At 39.5% G+C, this 17,913-nt stretch overlaps 1 protein-coding gene across 1 annotated transcript; it reads right to left on the minus strand.

Moving 5' to 3' along the window:
* Positions 1-272: 272 nt before the first annotated feature.
* LOC129730227 (putative cyclin-dependent serine/threonine-protein kinase DDB_G0272797/DDB_G0274007) lies at positions 273-17,689 on the minus strand. The gene is made up of 2 exons (XM_055689382.1): positions 17,452-17,689; positions 273-2,720 (listed from the first exon to the last, which is right to left on the minus strand). Exons 1-2 carry the CDS (start codon positions 17,476-17,478, stop codon positions 603-605), a joined length of 2,145 nt encoding a protein of 714 aa, XP_055545357.1. The 5' UTR covers positions 17,479-17,689; the 3' UTR covers positions 273-602.
* Between the last annotated feature and the right edge of the window lie 224 nt (positions 17,690-17,913).

The following is a 17,913-nucleotide window of genomic DNA, read 5'->3' on the forward strand; positions in this document are numbered from 1 at the left end:
CATAGAACAATGACACCTGCAAAAAGACAATTTTCCACTTTTCGAAACAGTATCTATAAAATCCTCAATTCAATATTTATTTACACGTTAATTTTTTTTTCACGTTGACATCGATGAATCATGGACATTATTGAATGATTAATGAAATACCTTTAACCATTTCCCTCCCTGTTATCGGTTGCAAAGAGTCGGCCCTCAGTGCCATTAAAATACTAAATGGTTTTCGATAAATTAGTTTCTTTATTAAGCTTCACTCTGAATGGACCCCCTGCAGGTACACGTGTTTCCAGTAACATTCGGAATACGACTTATTCACTAGTTAACAATATTTGTATGCATTTCTACGATATAATCGCGCTGTTCGATACGCTATATACAAGCCTTTTAAAACAAAAACACGAAGACGAATAAGCGGAACTCGAGATCGTACGGATTCTTGCATGTTTTTCTTCTCTACCGCTTGGAGATTGGGAGACGAAGAGAAAAAAAAAAGCTGGAAGCGTTTAAGCATTACATAATGATAATAAATAGTGCAATTTACATGCTATCAATGCGTAAACACAGATACGATATCATTTCGTACGTCCAGGACAGGAAACTGTCTAGTAATCCCTTCCGTCTGTCGCTGGTGGCGAATGATGATGGTGGTGGAGATGCTCATGGGTGTACTCGGCATACTCGTTCGGATTGGCCACCTGATGGTCATGCTCGACCGCACGTTCGTACGCTGCGTGATCTTTCGAGGATGATTCGAGCATATCGCTTGCGATATCCGTATGTCTGTGGGGGTGGTGATGTTGTTGATAATGTGAAGGTTGGGGATAGTAATGTTCGCGATAACGATCGCTGTTGGTAGTAACGGCATGACCATACGAGTTTACGTGCGTTGAAGGGGAAGGACTGGGGCTGTGTTCTGACTGATGGTGTTGATAGTGTCTGTGTTCAGATTCTGAGGCTTCGTCAAAGGATGGTTGGTCCGGATTGGAGGAATAGTAGTGCTGAGTTCTGTACTTTGCGGATTGTGCTTCCGAGTAGGATGGGTGCAGATGGGAGTCACTGGGAAAGTCATAGGTAATGGCACTTGGTTTAGTTGCATATTGTGCTTTGTGTTCGTGGTGTGCAGTTCGAGCTCTGTAGTTTTCTAATTTATTGGTGTAGTAGTCTTTATGGTCAGTCCCACGAGATCGTTCTTTTTCTTCCAGATAGGTTAGAGCTTCGGAAACTGGAGAAGGTTTGGTGTAATATGTTTTATACTCTTGAGGGGTATAGTGCTGGGGTTCTCTGGTTTCAACATGTGAGTACTGAGATTCAGGGTTGGGTCTTTCATAATGCTCAGAATGTTGTTCATGTTGTTCATGTTGTTCGGAAGGAGAGGCTTGTTCTGGGTACGATTCTTTCTGATACTCGTATTGTTTATAATGAGTTGAAGGTCTTCGAGTTTCTTCAGCGTCATCATGTTCTACTTGCTGATAGCGTGTAGTATAAGTTATCTCAGCTGGTTTTTCGTAATATTTCTCGGGTTTATGCTGAGTTTGCTCAGAATAAATTTCTCTGTAGTTATCAGTTGAAGGTTTCTGATAGTGATATTTTCTGAAATCCGGTTGCTCATAGTGAGGATAGGAATCTCTCACGGTCTGCAAGCGATGTTCGGTTGACGGAGATCTGTGTTGATATTCTCTGTAATCTTTGTAATCTTGATTTTCATAATTGGGCTCCTCTTCATGGGAATGTTGTTTGGTGTAGTAAGTTGGATTGGTTGGGTAAGCCGAATGTGTTGGTCTTGGAAACTTTGGAGCAGGATATTTTTCGGAATTTTTGGAGAAATAAACCGACTTGGATGATTTGTATGCATGTGGAACTACTTCGGGTTCGGGAGTCGTATAAACATTGTGGTAATCTTGGCCAACGGAAGAGCCATGTTCGGGTTGAGCGGTTGATTGATAGTATTTATGGTATTCCTCAGGTGGTTCTCGGATCCTTTGTTCTGTTGGATACGACTGTACACTCTGGTAACCAATGTTGTCTGATTGTTTTACATCGTGACTATGGTATTCCCGGAGCTGCTCAAAGTCTGAATGTTTTCTGAAGTGTTGTTCAGAGGCTGCTGTCGCTTCCTTTTTAACGGACAGCCGGTTTCCCATGTATGGATTGTAATCCACTCCAACATCAAATACAGAATGGATTGGATAAGAATGCGTGAATTCTTTAACTTGTTCTTCATTATGAGAGTATGCAGTTTCTTGTTCGCCTGGTATGAAATGGGCAGGTTCTGTAGGCCCAGAAGATCTGCTGCTAAAAGAAGATGCCGTTGGTCCAACTGCTGTTGGGCTTTGGGATGATGTGACGCTGTAGCTAAGTGGAGTGCTCACGGTTGGCAACGCTGGCGTTGGCTCCGGAACATTAATTATCTTCGGAACCGGTACTGGAATGGGTTTGTTGACAGGAATTGGAACCGGTACCGGAATCGGAACCTTCACAGGATATGGCACAGGTACTTTAACTGCTACGGTGTTGGTGATCTTGACAGTTTTTGGGGGTACTTTATGCGGTGCAATAACGGTACCAAGATCAATCAGCTTTTCACTAGCCTTCTCCAAGTCGGTAAAGTTCTGGTTCATTTCATTGATAACCCTGTGCTGTTGTTCGATTGCATTGTCGATTAGAGAACCAATTGCCGGATTGAAAATTAAATACGTCGATAGGAATGCGAGCAGGTTTGTCTGTAAAGGAAAAGAAAATTTTGTGTACATGTAACACTTTGGATCAAATTTCAGTTGTTTGTTATTAAGTTTGGTGAGAGTAACTGTAAGTTTTGACATTCAACGACTCATAAATACCAAGTTTGCTAGCAACTAGATAATGATCTATCTAATGATAAAATACATTTAATTTGATTAAACAATCACATTTTCTGAGCAGCCAACATAAAGTTTTTTTTTAAGAATACATCTAACTCTGCAGCATATGTGCTATTAACAGTTGGCTTTCATGTACTATGCAACAATTAGATCGTTTATTTCATTTTGGCAGCCATCTCCTGCAGACGGTTAAAACCAATAACACCAACAGCAATAAAACTCCTGCCATCGGAACGTATATAACTTATCTTCAGGGAGTTGTTATTCTTGGCAAGAATAACGAGGTTTCTTGATATGACTCCTTCTTCTTGACAAAACAAGTCTGCCCAAAAGGAAAGATTTGTGAAATCTCTCCAGGAAATTGTAATTGGCGATATTGGCAGGTGGGAAGGCTCGTTATAGTAGAGCAGTAAGTGTGAAACGGAAGGGTTATAACTAATATACAAGCACGAATATAAATGATAAGCATGCCACTTACTCTTAATCGTTATATCGCAACTAATATGAAGTGAGAAGTACAGAAAACACAAGAGTATTATCACAATGGATGAAATTCTTCTGGTCCTAGTGATGAGTTCACCTGTGCAATATGAACATTCGTGTCTACACTATACGTTATTCTCCATGCTTCATACTCTTGACTATCTACTCACTAGAAACGTATCTAATGGAGTTTTATATTCATCTCTAGCAGTGGTGGGCACCATTCCGCTAATTCGCTAATTCGCTAATTGGCGACACTAAAATTCAGTTAGCGATTTAGCGATTTCGCTAATTTTTGAGCTGGGTAGCGAAACTGTTAGCGTCGCTAAAATTGTGGCCTTCGAAACGCTAATCGCTAATTCGCTAAATTTTGTAGAGAAGCGACAATAGAAATATTTAGAAAAACTGTGAATTGCTGATGGCGTACGTAAATTGCTCCGAAAGATGAACATACTTTACTGCGAAAGTTACTTTTGTCAGTTTTTTACCCTAGAATAGAGTTCCAGTTATCGTACAAGCCACAGGATCATTTTGAAGAACAAGCACAAGGTCTAGATTGAATTTTTGGCACACCAAGAACTTTGGTAAATTGCAATGCGCTTGAAATTATGACAACTTTGGTTCTACTTTTTCGATTCAGATAATAATTGATTTTTTATGAAAACATTCCTAAGACTATCTATTTTCAATGCAACCTAAATAACTTTTGTTATTCTTGTTTTTACAAAATCAAATATGAATACCGCTTCGTAAACCTCTTACTGTAAATAGCTTTAAAAAGTAATTGTTTTCGTTTGAATACCCAAAAAGATCAAAGTGGTTCAAATCTTACAAAACACGAGCAATAAATATAGCGATACGACTATTTACATATTAAAAAGTAAGCGATTAGCGATTAGCGACAGTTCCGCTAATGTGGTTTAGCGTTTAGCGTTTAGCGATTATCGAGCTAAATTTTCCGGTTAGCGACTTAGCGATTAGCGTCGCTAAATTTTCGGTTAGCGGTGCCCACCACTGATCTCTAGTATTGCACATTAGACAAAAAAATGTAACCTTTTTGGAAAAAAATATCAGCGTTTTCAGTGTTCATCCCATCAGTTTCTGGTTTCCTACAAAAATTCTTTGTATGTAGGGTGTTTCACTTCAAACCTGCACAGACTAATTTCAATGTCAAAATTCAAGTTTTCATCCGATTGCCACCAAATCTCCGGGGAGTATAAAGAAACATTAAGAGCTTAACCCCAGCCATAAGATTCTGCACGACTTCAGAATCGACCGTTTTCAGTGTATTAACCCATGTGATCTTCTTTTCTCCGACATGCTTCATAAATTTAGGTCGTTTTAGAAGTTACCCCTTTATGATCCAGTACTTCTCGATCGGGCGCAGTTCCGGAGTGTTTAGGGGTGTTCGAGGACGTCCCATGCAAATAGCGAAATATTCATTCTTGAAGCAAAATTTAACTCGCCCGTTTTAAAGAAATGTAACCAACATAACAGAAACCAAATACTCACTTCCTGCATTCATTTTTTTTTTTTCTCGCTAGTAAAATCGTAAAATTAACACGTGATTTTTTTCAATGCGATCGAAGATTCGAGAACCCGTGAAACTACAGACGCGTAATAACGTCGAACATTTGGTCCTTCGGTTCCGGATTACGTCGAACTCGTGGTAATGGAGGTTATGTTGAACAGAAGAAATTTTGCCTTCGAAAGGCTTAAACGGGAGTACGCGGGTGCGAAACGATTATGTGATCAAAATCCGCCGGTATTCGAGATACATGATCGAATACAGAAACTTCTAGACATAGAGGCAATGTTCGAAATAAAAACCAAACCGAAATAGAAGAATTGCTACTACCGGACGATTTAGCGTCAGCATTGAATGTTCGCTCGGATTTCGAACAGGTGTACTATGCGACAAAAAATCAATATTTATCAATGCTGAAAGACGAACAGCAGGTTTTCGTAGATGATGCGCTATAAGTGCGGACAACAACAGTGATTTGAAAGAAGCCGTCCGAGTGCTACTAGAGACGCAACGCGCTTTGCTTTCACAACAAGCTGCAGTTTCAACGTCCGTCGAGGAGTTTCCGGGTGAAAGTGAAATTTCTCTGAGCCGGCGAAATTATTTTCAACGCGCTCTGGAAACTGCTAAAGTCATAAATTTGGACAATTTTTTTTCAAGTCCTACCGATTGCCGGAAAACTCATAAATTTCGGCATGTTGAATTAACGGCGTACCTTCATAATTTACTTAATTTTATTAAGTTTAGTTTAGTTTAGTTTATTTGATACATGACGTAAGACAAGTCTTTTTTTGTGTCATTAACGGAATAAGAACGAATATAATAATTTCCAGAATTACAATTATTCTAGAACTATAGTCTAACTTATTAGCTATTAAAATGAATTAGAGCAGCTCTTTTATACATTACTTCCGAAGTTATTTGCTTTAAATCTCTAGGTTGTGCGTTCCAATGCACCACACCTCTCACGAATGATGTATTACTGTACAAAAAATTTAAATATTTTAATATTGTCACCAGAATTATCGAACTCGATCGGCTGTTAAAAATTGTTAGGATAAATAACGTAATTGCTAAGAATAATGAAGTAAGTAAAAAGTGTAGGAAATATATCAGAACAAGTATGTCAATGCAACCCCTTATTACTGTGAAAATCTCCGGGCTAGATATCCATATAAAGGTATGTTTAGACTATCTGATTTATTCATCTGATTCGAGCTGATTGCTCGAAAATATATCGAATGCAATGTTGGTTTACGTTTACACCTATTCGATGTTGTGATTCGACATGCCGTTCGATATGTCGAATGGAATAGGAACGTTTCTATTTTTCGTTCGACTCCAAGAATATAAAGGGTGATTTTGTAAGAATTTGGTTTTGCTTTAAAAAACGCATAATAATTACAAAACTGTATGAAATCTTTATTTGAGCCGATAAATTGGTTTATGCCATTCACTTTTTAAAGATAATTTCATTCAAATGTTGGCCCGGGCTACGTTTTAAATAGTCCATACGAAAAGTCCAATTTTGGGTCACTTTTTCGAGCATTTCGGCTGGTATCTCGCGAATAACGCGTGTAATGTTGTCTTCCAAGGCTGGAATTGTTGTTGGCTTATCCGCATAGACGAGAGACTTAACGTAGCCCCACAAAAAATAATCTAGCGGTGTTAAACCGCATGATCTAGGCGGCCAATTCACCGGTCCATTTCGTGAGATGAATTGCTCGCCGAACTCATTCCGCAATATGTCCATTGATTCGCGCGATGTGTGGCACGTTGCTCCGTCTTGCTGAAACCACATGTCAACAAGACCCAGCTCTTCCATTTCCGGCAAAAAAAAAAAATCGCGATAGCGAGCGCCATTGACCGTAACGTTGCGATTTTGATCATCATTGAAGAAGTACGGACGAATGATGCCTCTAGCGTGTAAACCGCACCAAACCGTGCATTTTTCTGGGTGCATTGGCGATTCTTGTATTGCCTCTGGTTGCTGGTTAACCACAAATGAGCTTCGTCACTGAACGCAATTTTTCGGTAAAAAAGTGGATTTTTGGCAAGTTGTTCTCAGGCCCAAAAATTCGATTATTTGTAAGCGTTGTTCAGGCGTCAGTCTGTTCATGGTGAAATGGCAAACCAAACTGAGTACATTAGACAAATCTGAATACACGAAAAACCAAATAGCAGAAAAATCACCCTTTAGTAACCTTTAATTTTTTTAGTCTTTTGTTTTGGCTTTCCATAACAAAAATGATTTTCGTTTTATGTGTGCTAGCAAATATTGAAATGGAGAAAGATTTCATTTGACATTCATTTGGCAGTTCTTCCTTCCGACTTGTGCAAGCAGTGTGAACACCACCATACAAACAGGTTCGACAAAGTATGTCGAACGGTAAATCGAGCAGCCTTTCGATTTCTGCACTGGTCAAAATCAGACCGACATGTCTAATTGTCTAAACGTACCTTAAGGTAGCAACCTTATAGTCTTCCTGTTTTCAATGGCGACAGAAAGCAGTGGGCTTCGTTTAAAGATTTGTTCGTTAGCAGTGTTGACCGTAAAAATCTTACCGGCGCACTCAAATTGCAACTCCTGATTTCGCACTTAGAAGGAGAAGCAAAAGGTCTTGTAAGTAACTACGCTGTTACTGATGTGAACTATAAACAAGTATGGGACACGTTGGTCGAACACTATGACAAACCGAAATTTGCTGTTTCGGCCCTTGTGCAGGAATTTTGCCATCAGCCGATGATCAAGGTGGCACATTTGGCTAATTTGCGGAAACTAGTATCAACCTCAGATGAGGTGATGCGGCAGCTTCGAGCAATGGGTGAAGAATACTAGTCAAGGGACCCATGGCTAATACATCTGATTCTCAGTAAACCAGACGATGGATTGCGATCCCAATGGGCACAATACGTTGTTGATATTGACAGCCCATCTTTCAACGATATGCTAAAATTTCTCAAAAGAAAGTGCGATGCTTTAGAAACGTGTGCCGTGTTTGGTGCCAAATCTTTCGATCAAACCAAACGAGACGTTATAAAGGAGGAACGAAAATATTCACCGCTTAAAAAAGAACTAAAATGTTTTGGAGTTACCCAGAAGCTTCAATGCCCGATGTGCGCTGAAAATCATACAATTTATCAGTGTACAGAATTCAAGACAGCATCAATAAACGAACGGCGGCATTTGGCTCAGCAAGCCAAACTTTGTTTTAACTGCCTAAGACCAAATCATTTCGCAAAGGATTGTCTGTCGAAATCACTTTGCAAGATACCCGAATGCAAACAACGGCATCATACTTGGCTGTGTCCGCAGGAATCGAACATAGCGAGTGAAAACCAACCGGTGGAAAACAAAGAAAAGGATAACCAAGTAGTTTCGTGCTCGGCAAACATCGGAAGGACTTTTGGTTCCTGTATTGTAGGCACCTTGCCCACAGCTGTCGTGCGAATAAAAGGAAAAGACGAACAATTTCACGAAGTGCGAGCTATGATAGATTGCGGTTCGCAAGCTTCACTCATAACCGAAAGCTGTGTAACGGAATTGGGACTGAAACGACAAATTGCGAAGATATTTATTAGTGGTATTACGAGTAGTTCGTCCGAAACAACACGAGGAGCAGTAGATTTGGAAATTGCTTCCCGATTTGACTACAATCCTGTCATCAGTACAAAGGCGTATGTGCTGTCTAAACTCACACGTAATTTACCACAGCAGAAAATCGACATCAACCGTTTAGAGTGTTTGGATTCGTTGCAGCTAGCTGATCCAGGCTTCGATAAACCAAGTAAGATCGACCTAATTTAGGTATAGATGTCTTTCTTTCCATTTTAGCTGATGGTAAAGTAAAGGATAACTTCGGAATTCCAATTGCAATGAACTCTGCTTTTGGCTGGATCGTCGCAGGCCAAGTCGGTTATGCAAATACGCTAAATTGCCAAACTGCCATGATCTGTCTCCATGTTGCCGTTGATATTGATCGCACGTTGCGACAAATTTGGGAAATCGAAGAACTGTGTAAGCCGGAACCTCTAACCGACGACGAGAAAGCAGCGTTAGAATCATTTCAAATAACACACCAGCGTGATAAAACTTGACGGTTTTCGGTTCGTCTGCCATTCGATCAATCCAAACCATCACTGGGAGAGTCACTACCGGTAGCTATACAGCGATTTAAAGCGATGGAGAGAAAATTCGAAATAGATCCTTCGTTCATGAAACAGTATTTTTCGTTCATGCTAGAGTACCTGAATCTCGGCCATATGGAACTTGTTCCACTAGAGCAAGTTAACGTCGCTCCTGAGAAACGTTTTTATTTGCCACATCACGCCGTCCTCAAATCAACAAGCACCACGACTAAATTACGTGTCGTATTTGACGGCTCATACAAAACATCGACAGGCATATCATTAAATGAACGGTTGCTGGTTGGTTATAACCTGAATGAAGATCTTTTCGTAGTTATGACTCGGTTCCGTAGCTACGCAGTGGCATTTACGGCAGATGCAGAAAAGATGTATCGTCAAGTGATGATGGACAAGAAGGATACAGATTTTCAGCGAATCGTATGGAGAACAAATCCCAACAAACCAGTACAACACTATAGACTCTTAACCGTTACGTACGGTACTGCTTGTGCAGCATACTTAGCCATCGAATCATTACGACAGGCAGCCAGAGACAGTTATGCAAAACTGCCTACAGCAGCTGAAAGAATTGAAAAGAATTTCTACGTCGATGACCTTCTCTCGGGTGCTGATACACTCCGAAGAAGCCATGAAGTTAATGGAAGAGATTATTCAGATTACCTCAAACGCCGGGTTCAATCTTCGAAAGTGGTCAACCAATATCCCACGATTGTTGCAGAGTAATTCGGAAATAAATTCAGAATCTAAACCTATAAAACTAGCTCCTGAAGCAGAGACAACTAAAGCACTAGGCATCCACTGGGATCCTTCCAAAGATGTCTTTTTCTACAAGTTAAAACTCAACGCACATAAGCAGAACACCAAGCGTCAGACACCGCTCGATTATTTGACCCTCTCGGTTGGCTATCGCCAGTTATCGTTCGAATCAAAACTCTGTACCAATCGTTATGGCTTTTGAATCTGTCGTGGGATGTTCCGCTTCCTGTGAATGTCGATGATGAGTGGAACAATATCAAACTGAGTTCACCGTTTATCGAAGACATTAATATTCCAAGATGCATTGCGAATTACGGTAAACGAATTCAGTTACACGGTTTTTCTGATGCGTCAGAGTCTGCGTATGCGGCAGTAGTGTACGCCAGATCAGTAGACAGTGGAGGTAGAACACGCGTTTCATTGGTGGCCAGTAGGACCAAAGTGGCACCAATTCAACAAGTTTCATTGCCAAGGTTGGAACTTAATGCTGCAGTGTTATTGGTTGAACTGTTGAAGGCCATTCGCGAAGCCATCGCGCATTTGGAAATTACTGTTTACGCTTGGACTGATTCTAGAATTGTGCTCGAATGGCTCTCATCGCATCCAAGGAAATGGAAAACATACGTTGCTAATCATACCTCAACAATCATGGAATTGCTACCACGAGGTGCGTGGAATTATGTATCAACGAAAGAAAATCCCGAAGATTGCGCCTCGCGTGGTGTGTTAAGCCTGTAGTACACTCTCAAATATTTGACCTTCTGACATAATGGTCAAATTTATTTGACATCATGGTTGTTGTTTGTCCGTGTTTGCCCCATGTTAAAATTGGAGAGTGACAAACAATTGTCTTTAACCAAATTTTTGTCTGTCAAAAAGTGACAAATATTTGACGCTTGGTCAAAGAGTGTAATACAGGCTTTAGCGTCTGATTTAGTGCGACATGCTTTATGGTGGTCAGGTCCAGAGTGGTTAGAAAGTAATGAAGAAGAGTTCCTATTTGGAAAGGTCTACCCGTTACTTGAGTAAGACATTTGTGAAGAAAAACAAGAAGTGAAGTGTATGGCGGTAGTTGCTAAAACAGTGTCAACTTTCGAAGTAGAAACGTATCTTATGGAACGATACTCCTCCATAATATTGATAAGAAAGGTTTTAGCGTGGGTTAACCGATTTAATGCAAACATGTTATCAAAATTGAAGGCAACATCAAAGTTACAGGGAAATTTGACGCCTTCTGAAATTCAGAAAGCCGATCTCCAACTGGCACGCTATGCACAACACGAACAGTTCAGTTGTGATATAAAACTAATTCGCAAGGGTTGTGAACCAGTCAACGTTCAACTCCAATCGATTTGCCCCTTTTTAGATGGTTCGGGTACATTACGAGTTTTGGGCAGGTTAGATATTTCAAACTTATGCTATAAAAAACGTCATCCAGTAATTCTTCCAAAGTTACACCGTTATACAGTCCTATTGATTCGCGAAGAGCATCTGCAAAATCTCCATGCTGGTGCAACTTTGGTCATGGCTTCCATAAACCAACATTATTGGGTGCTTAGTTGTCATACAGCTGTTAAATCCGTCATAAATAGTTGAGTGCGATGTATTCGCTGGAAAGCCAAGACAGCTAAACAACTGATGGATAGTTTACCAGCAGTGAGAATATGCGAAGGAAGAACCTTCGAGAACGTAGGAGTGGACTACGCCGAACCACTTACTATTCGCTCGAGTACACTGCGATCATCTAAAACAGTCAAGGGATACGTTGCGGTTTTTGTGTGTCTGGCAACAAAAGAGTTGCATTTGGAAGCTGTCACTGATCTTACAGCAAACGCTTTCATTTCTGCTTTGAAACGTTTTAGCGGTCGACGTGGTCTGCCTAGCCAACTATGGTCAGACAATGGCTCTAATTTTGTTGGTTCAGATCGCCAACTACAGGAAAGTTTGCAGGCAGTACTTTCAAGCACGCAGATTGAGCAATACGTCAGTCGTTTGGAAATCAAATGGACATTCATTACCTCCAACGCTCCTCACATGGGAGGATTGTGGGAGTCAGCCATCAAGAGCATGAAGAAACACTTGCGCGTAGTGATTGGTACGGAACTGTTGACATACGAAGAGCTTTCCACAATATCCAAATAGAGGCATGCCTCAACTCACGTCCTCTTTGTCCTCTATCAACGTCAACCGAATGCTGTGACGCCTTAACACCAGGCCATTTCATCGTTGGACAGCCGTTGAATCTAGTCCCAGAGCCTGATGTGTCGCATATACCTTTGAATCGTCCCGACCGGTACCAAAACTACGTAGTTATGTCAGTGAAATCTGGAATAGATGGAAGACTGAGTTTATCAACACACTTCACCCGAGGAACAAAGGGAGGACCATTCAGGAAAATTTGAAACTTGGTGACTTGGTGCTCGTTAAAAATGAAAATTCTCCTCCAGCCTATTGGGAGTTGGCTCGTGTGGTTGGAGTATATCCTGATCGTAATGGAGTTGTGCGTAACGTAACACTGTGCAGAGGACAAACGCAGTATCAACGACCGATTCATAAGCTGGTGTTGCTGCCATCCAATTGAGACTTCGCCTCAAGGCCGGGAGGATGTTCGAGGACGTCCCATGCAAATACCCCTTGAAGCGAAATATTCATTCTTGGAGCGAAATTTAACTCGCCCGTTTCAAAGAAATGTAACCAACATAACAGAAACTAAATACTCACTTCCTGCATTCATTTATTTTTTTTCTCGCTAGTTAAATCGTAAAGTAAATACGTGACTTTTTTCAATGCGATCGAAAATTTGAGAACCCGTGGAACTACAGACTTTGTATAATTTTACAAGTATTCAAAATTTATCCCACAATTCGTTTCGTCCACCTACGCGCGTAATAACGTCGAACCCCCCAGCTTTTTCGGCACAAAATCGACTCCGTTCACCTTGTACCACTCTATCACCTCCTTGGAGTAGTGGCAGGACATCAAATCCGGCCAGAAGAGCATCGGACCATCGTGAGCCTTGGGAAAGGAAGGAGATGCTTCTGGAGGCACTTTGCCCTTTCATACTGCTATCGGTGACGAACGGAGTGCTACGCTTTCCGTACGTGCAATTGGCTTGCCAAATCTCAGACTTCTTTGCGAATTTCGAGACTTTCTGCGTCCTGAGGTTCTCGAGAACATCAAACTTATCCTTGGCGGTTACGTACAGGTTTCTAGGAATCTGCTTGAAGTCTGCCTCGATATACGTCTCATCGTCCATCACGCTTGGTCAATTTTTGATTTTACAGCTCCGCGCATGACTTTTCGCGGTCGTATTTTGCTTCTCGTGAGGTTTGGAGACTTCTGGACCTCAAACGAACGTAGTCCGGCTCGTGAGCACAAACGTGCAACTTTTCCGCCACAACTCGGACCAAGGCGTTTGGTTTGCGTTTGAAGGCAGTAACGACGCGCTTGTTGATTTGACGCGTTTTCGTTGATTTGAGTGCTTTTCCGTCCACGGATGTGCGCTCCCGATCCACAGTCAGACGTTCTTTGGAACGTTTTATCATACCGGATACCGTAGAATTCGCAATTGCTAACTTTTTCCCGATGTCGCAGAGCGACAAATGCTGCTTTTCAAAGTACTCATGCAAAAATTTCTCGCGAACGCCCTGCTCTTACAACGACATTTTGAAAACTTTTGCGCACCTGATGAAATCAACATCAGGCATGTTAACAATACACATCAAATTATTTGTACACAAAATGTAATTTAATTTTACACAATTTATCAAAAGTTAGAGAAACACCCTTCACTTATAAACTAAATTTCCAGTCTTTAGCAAAGTTTCTTATTTTTCGATAGAGATGTAGATTAGGGAGATTTTTCGAGATTTGAAACCTAAAACCTAACTAAGAATGCGTAATTTACTGAACCTGGTTTCTCAAATATTAGCAAATAAGCAAATGTCTTAATGAACGCTAAGCTAAGGGGCAATCCACATACTACGTGCATAACCAATTCCCAGCGGAAAGAAATCAGATTTTACCTCGAAAAATGACCTTCAAACTTTCATTAATCAGCAACTGCATGTACAATTGACACAAACTGGGTTACGTGTTGCAGATGGATTTATTCTCTAACCATATTGAATAGTTTCATAGTTCAAAATATCAAATATCATTATTAAGCTGTAATCCAAGCTTAGATATCAGGTGATTCCATACGGCATAACCCGCCGGGAATGGGTTAAGGAGGGTTTGTAAAATGTCTACGGATGACTGGGGCACTTTCAGCGATGGTCCAAATCGAAGTTTGCTCTATTTTTTTGAAACAAACTCAAATTCACTGCTGCACCTCACAGTGGTCCAACAAGGCAAACAGTGGAATTTAATTCCATAGTGCCTTTCACCTCTATCCTAGCTTAATAGTGTCTTCAGCACAATTGTTTGTATGAATGACCGGTCTAATCGCAAATTGTCAAAAATTATGCAAAATTTACTATACTAAAAATAAAGAACTAAATTTTTGTGTTATGAGATAGAGGAACAGTTTATTCAGGAAAGTTGTAGAGAATTTAGAAATATGAAACTTTTTTGAACAAATGAAAATCCTATCTTCATTCGGTAGAAAGTTATAAAGTGTATTATATGGAACTTATTTGAAATTTAACTTTTTAGACTTAACTTTTGTTAGCTGCATTTAACACGAATGAGTTGTTCAGAGTATTTGTTGAGGCATACAAAATACACACTTTTTCCAAAGACCATACATCTCCAAGACATTTTCGTACAAAGTTATATCATATATCATATCATATTTTAGCTTATTTTTTTTTAAATTTCAAAAACGTATAGCTTAAAAACTTTCTCTTGAAATTAAGCTCAAGTACTATTAACCCTTGCAGGTTCCATTTGTCCCAATCCGCACATATTAGAGTACAGCGAGCATATGTTACAGTCTGTAGGTTTTCATATATTAAGAATACTATTTTTTTGTGTTAGGACATAGAGTTTATTTGGCGAAGTTTTAGAACAGGCAAAAATATGAAATTTAGCTTAACAAACAAAATTCCTATCTTCATTGGGTACAGAGTTACAGAATATTTTATATAAAAGTTACTCAAAAGTTTTTTGTACATAAGTTTTGTTAGTTACATTTTTCAAGAAACGTCGTTTTAAAGCAGCATTTGGGCATACAAAACACACATTTTTTGTTGAAGACCACACGTCTCTAGAACTTTTCCTCACAAAGTTATAGCACATTTTAGCTTAATTTTTAGATGATTTGTTATACCAGACCTAAACTGAAAAATTTTGGAACTGGTATACGTTTTGATCTATTTTCATCACTTTTTGGAACAGAAAAAGGATCTTTTTAAAACCATTTGCACACTACTCAAAAATACTAATTTGTGGGTAAAATGTCATATTTTAATTAAATACCTCATTTTCAAGCATTTTCATATAAGCGTTTCGGTGTGTGCGGGTGGATAAACGAAACAAGATTTTTCAAATCAAAAAGTTTTCGTTTTCTTTTAATTTATTTTTTAATTATTCGATCACATACCAATCCATCCTAAAAAGATGTCACTGACGTTTGACTCAAACCGTCAAATCTATAATGCCAGGTCTGGTAGATATTGAATGTCTTTCTAAAGTAATCTATTAATGTGCCTAAAAATTTCTCTTTGCCTAATATTTAAACGAGTCTCATGGAAACTGATAGCATGTGGTATTGAATTGCTTGTAGGGTGACAAATGTCAGCGGTTTAAAACAACAAGATATACTACACCGGTGCGGGAAACGCGAAGTTTGTCTATATTAGCTAGTTCTATTCAGGTTATGCTGGTGTAAATCTCCTATAAAATGGTTCCAAAAATAGACCACCGCTGAAGATGCCCTTAGGAAAAAAAATTGGTAAAGGGTTATCCATATTCCACGTGGACAGATTTTCGAAAATTTTGACGAATAACATCCCGTTTGGCTTTGCATGTGTGCATCAGTGGCTGTCGGACTGTGTAACGAACGTATGGGGAGCAGGTAAAGCTGTGCAATACAATGAGATCCGAATTAGCTTAAAATCAGCTGCAACGTAACGACAGTACTTTTCAGAAACTTGGCCCAGGTTGGCTATGATTTCAAAATTGTAAACAATGTGTTCCTTGGTATATCGATTCTACATACAACACCCTTTAAATGAAATGTCAGGGTTACTTATAGCTTTTCAGGGTTTCGAGATATCTGCAATATATTTTTTTTTTTAATTTCGCAAAAAGCGGGGGCGGTTCCTTTGGCAGAGGTCCATAACTTTTGGTTGAAATCGAAGATGGTCTATGAGTTTTTTCGAATACTTGAAATGGAATAACCCATCTGTGAATGAATTTATCAATTTTTAACTCAGTGAGAAGACTATGTGATTTTTCTTGAGCTTGAGCTTCAACGTTTCGTGGTTGTTCTTCTTTGATTTATTTGAGCTAGTGAAGTTGCACAATGAACCACCGTAAGAAGTAAGGACTAATTTTACCATCTTCAATGTATATCAATTCAGTAGTTTTCGCTGCATCTCTAACGACTACAACGGAAAGGAAGGTAACTTTGTCACCGTGGTTAGTGACGGTCTATTATACTTTTACCGTTTCTACTGCACGCTTGTATTTAAGATCTACTGCTCTTCTTTTTTTCCGTTTTTTGTAAGTTTTCACATGATTTTATAAGGGAAAATGAACTTCTTCAAAACTTGATTTCCAGAGATGTCCAGCTAGCTACTAAAAATATATCGATACATGATATTTATGGAAAATTTACTTGAAAAAAAAAAACACTTTTATAGACCACAAGGTGCTACGATGCTTATAGAAAAAGTTATTTACCTCAAACTGATTTTATATCTAACGGATGGCTCAACATTGAATTTTCACATCACATGCTGTTGCAGTCTGTATGGATAAGAAACAATTTCCGGTAGAATTAATCTTCGCAGTGTCATTTTGTGCCCATTGTATCTTTGGATAAGCTTTCAAACTTAATTCTACGCGAAGTTGTTTCTCATCATGTAGCTATAGGTGAGTTTGCAACAGCAACATGCAGCTCAGTATTGCTAAAATGTTGAGCCGTTTGTTAGACATTCAATCAGTTTGAGACAAACAACATTTCCAATAAGCATCGTATTAACTTACGGTCTTTAGAAAAGTTTTTTCCAGGATATTTTCTCTCAAATATCATGTATTGATTTACTTTTAGGAGCCAACTGGGCATTTCCTCATATAAAATCACAAGGAAGTTTAAAGAATTAGGCGCCAAAATATTGTTCCACCGATCGATCTGAAAATTGACACACAAGTTATAAGGAATACGAAAAGTGCATTGGAGCAAGAAAATAACGCCATTTTTTCCCATATAATCGGGTTTCAGTCTGAAGACCATGCAAAAAAGTTTAAAGCTAATATCACACTAAGTACGCATTTAATATGCACAATATGCTCTGTATCATAAGTAATAAATATGTTCCTGTGGAAGCTGTACAACTTTACTCCACAACTTTGCTTATCCACTTGAGCACTGCAATATTTATGCATCAGTGAATGCATCTGAGTTACGTTCAATTGTATTGTTTTTACTCGTTACACAGTTTTCCACATCGCTAGACTTCCAGTTCTGTTCTTGCATTAGCATAAAATATGCTCCATAGAAACACAACTTACTAGTTTCCATATCTTAACTCGTCGCATTTTCAGGGTAATCAACCGCGGTCACTTGCTTCTCAATCAATCGAACCACTTTCAGTCCATTTGCACAGTTCACACTTGTTTGGCAGAAGTTCTGGTTTCAAATTCACTGAAACCTAATTCACAATACGAATATTTGGTTTCATTAAATCTTGCAGCTTTCGCTTAACCTTAGAAAGAAATGTTTGTTGGGAAAGTGTACTGACTACTGTTTGCCGTCCAACCGGGTGTAGCTCTTTTATACACTTTTCACCAAAAACCAGTGAGTGGGTGGCCGGCTGAGCCTTTCACTATAAGGCGGTGCACTATGCTTTATCGCTGCGAGGCTCTAAAGGCTTTGGGGCTTCTCATAAGTCTACCGCTGTAGAGACCCGAGCAGACAAAGCGAACAAAACATGACGCTGTAAAATCAGATAAAAAAATATTTATTTTTGTTAC

The sequence above is a fragment of the Wyeomyia smithii genome, chromosome 3 (genome assembly GCF_029784165.1).
Source record: "Wyeomyia smithii strain HCP4-BCI-WySm-NY-G18 chromosome 3, ASM2978416v1, whole genome shotgun sequence".
Lineage (NCBI taxonomy): Eukaryota > Metazoa > Arthropoda > Insecta > Diptera > Culicidae > Wyeomyia > Wyeomyia smithii.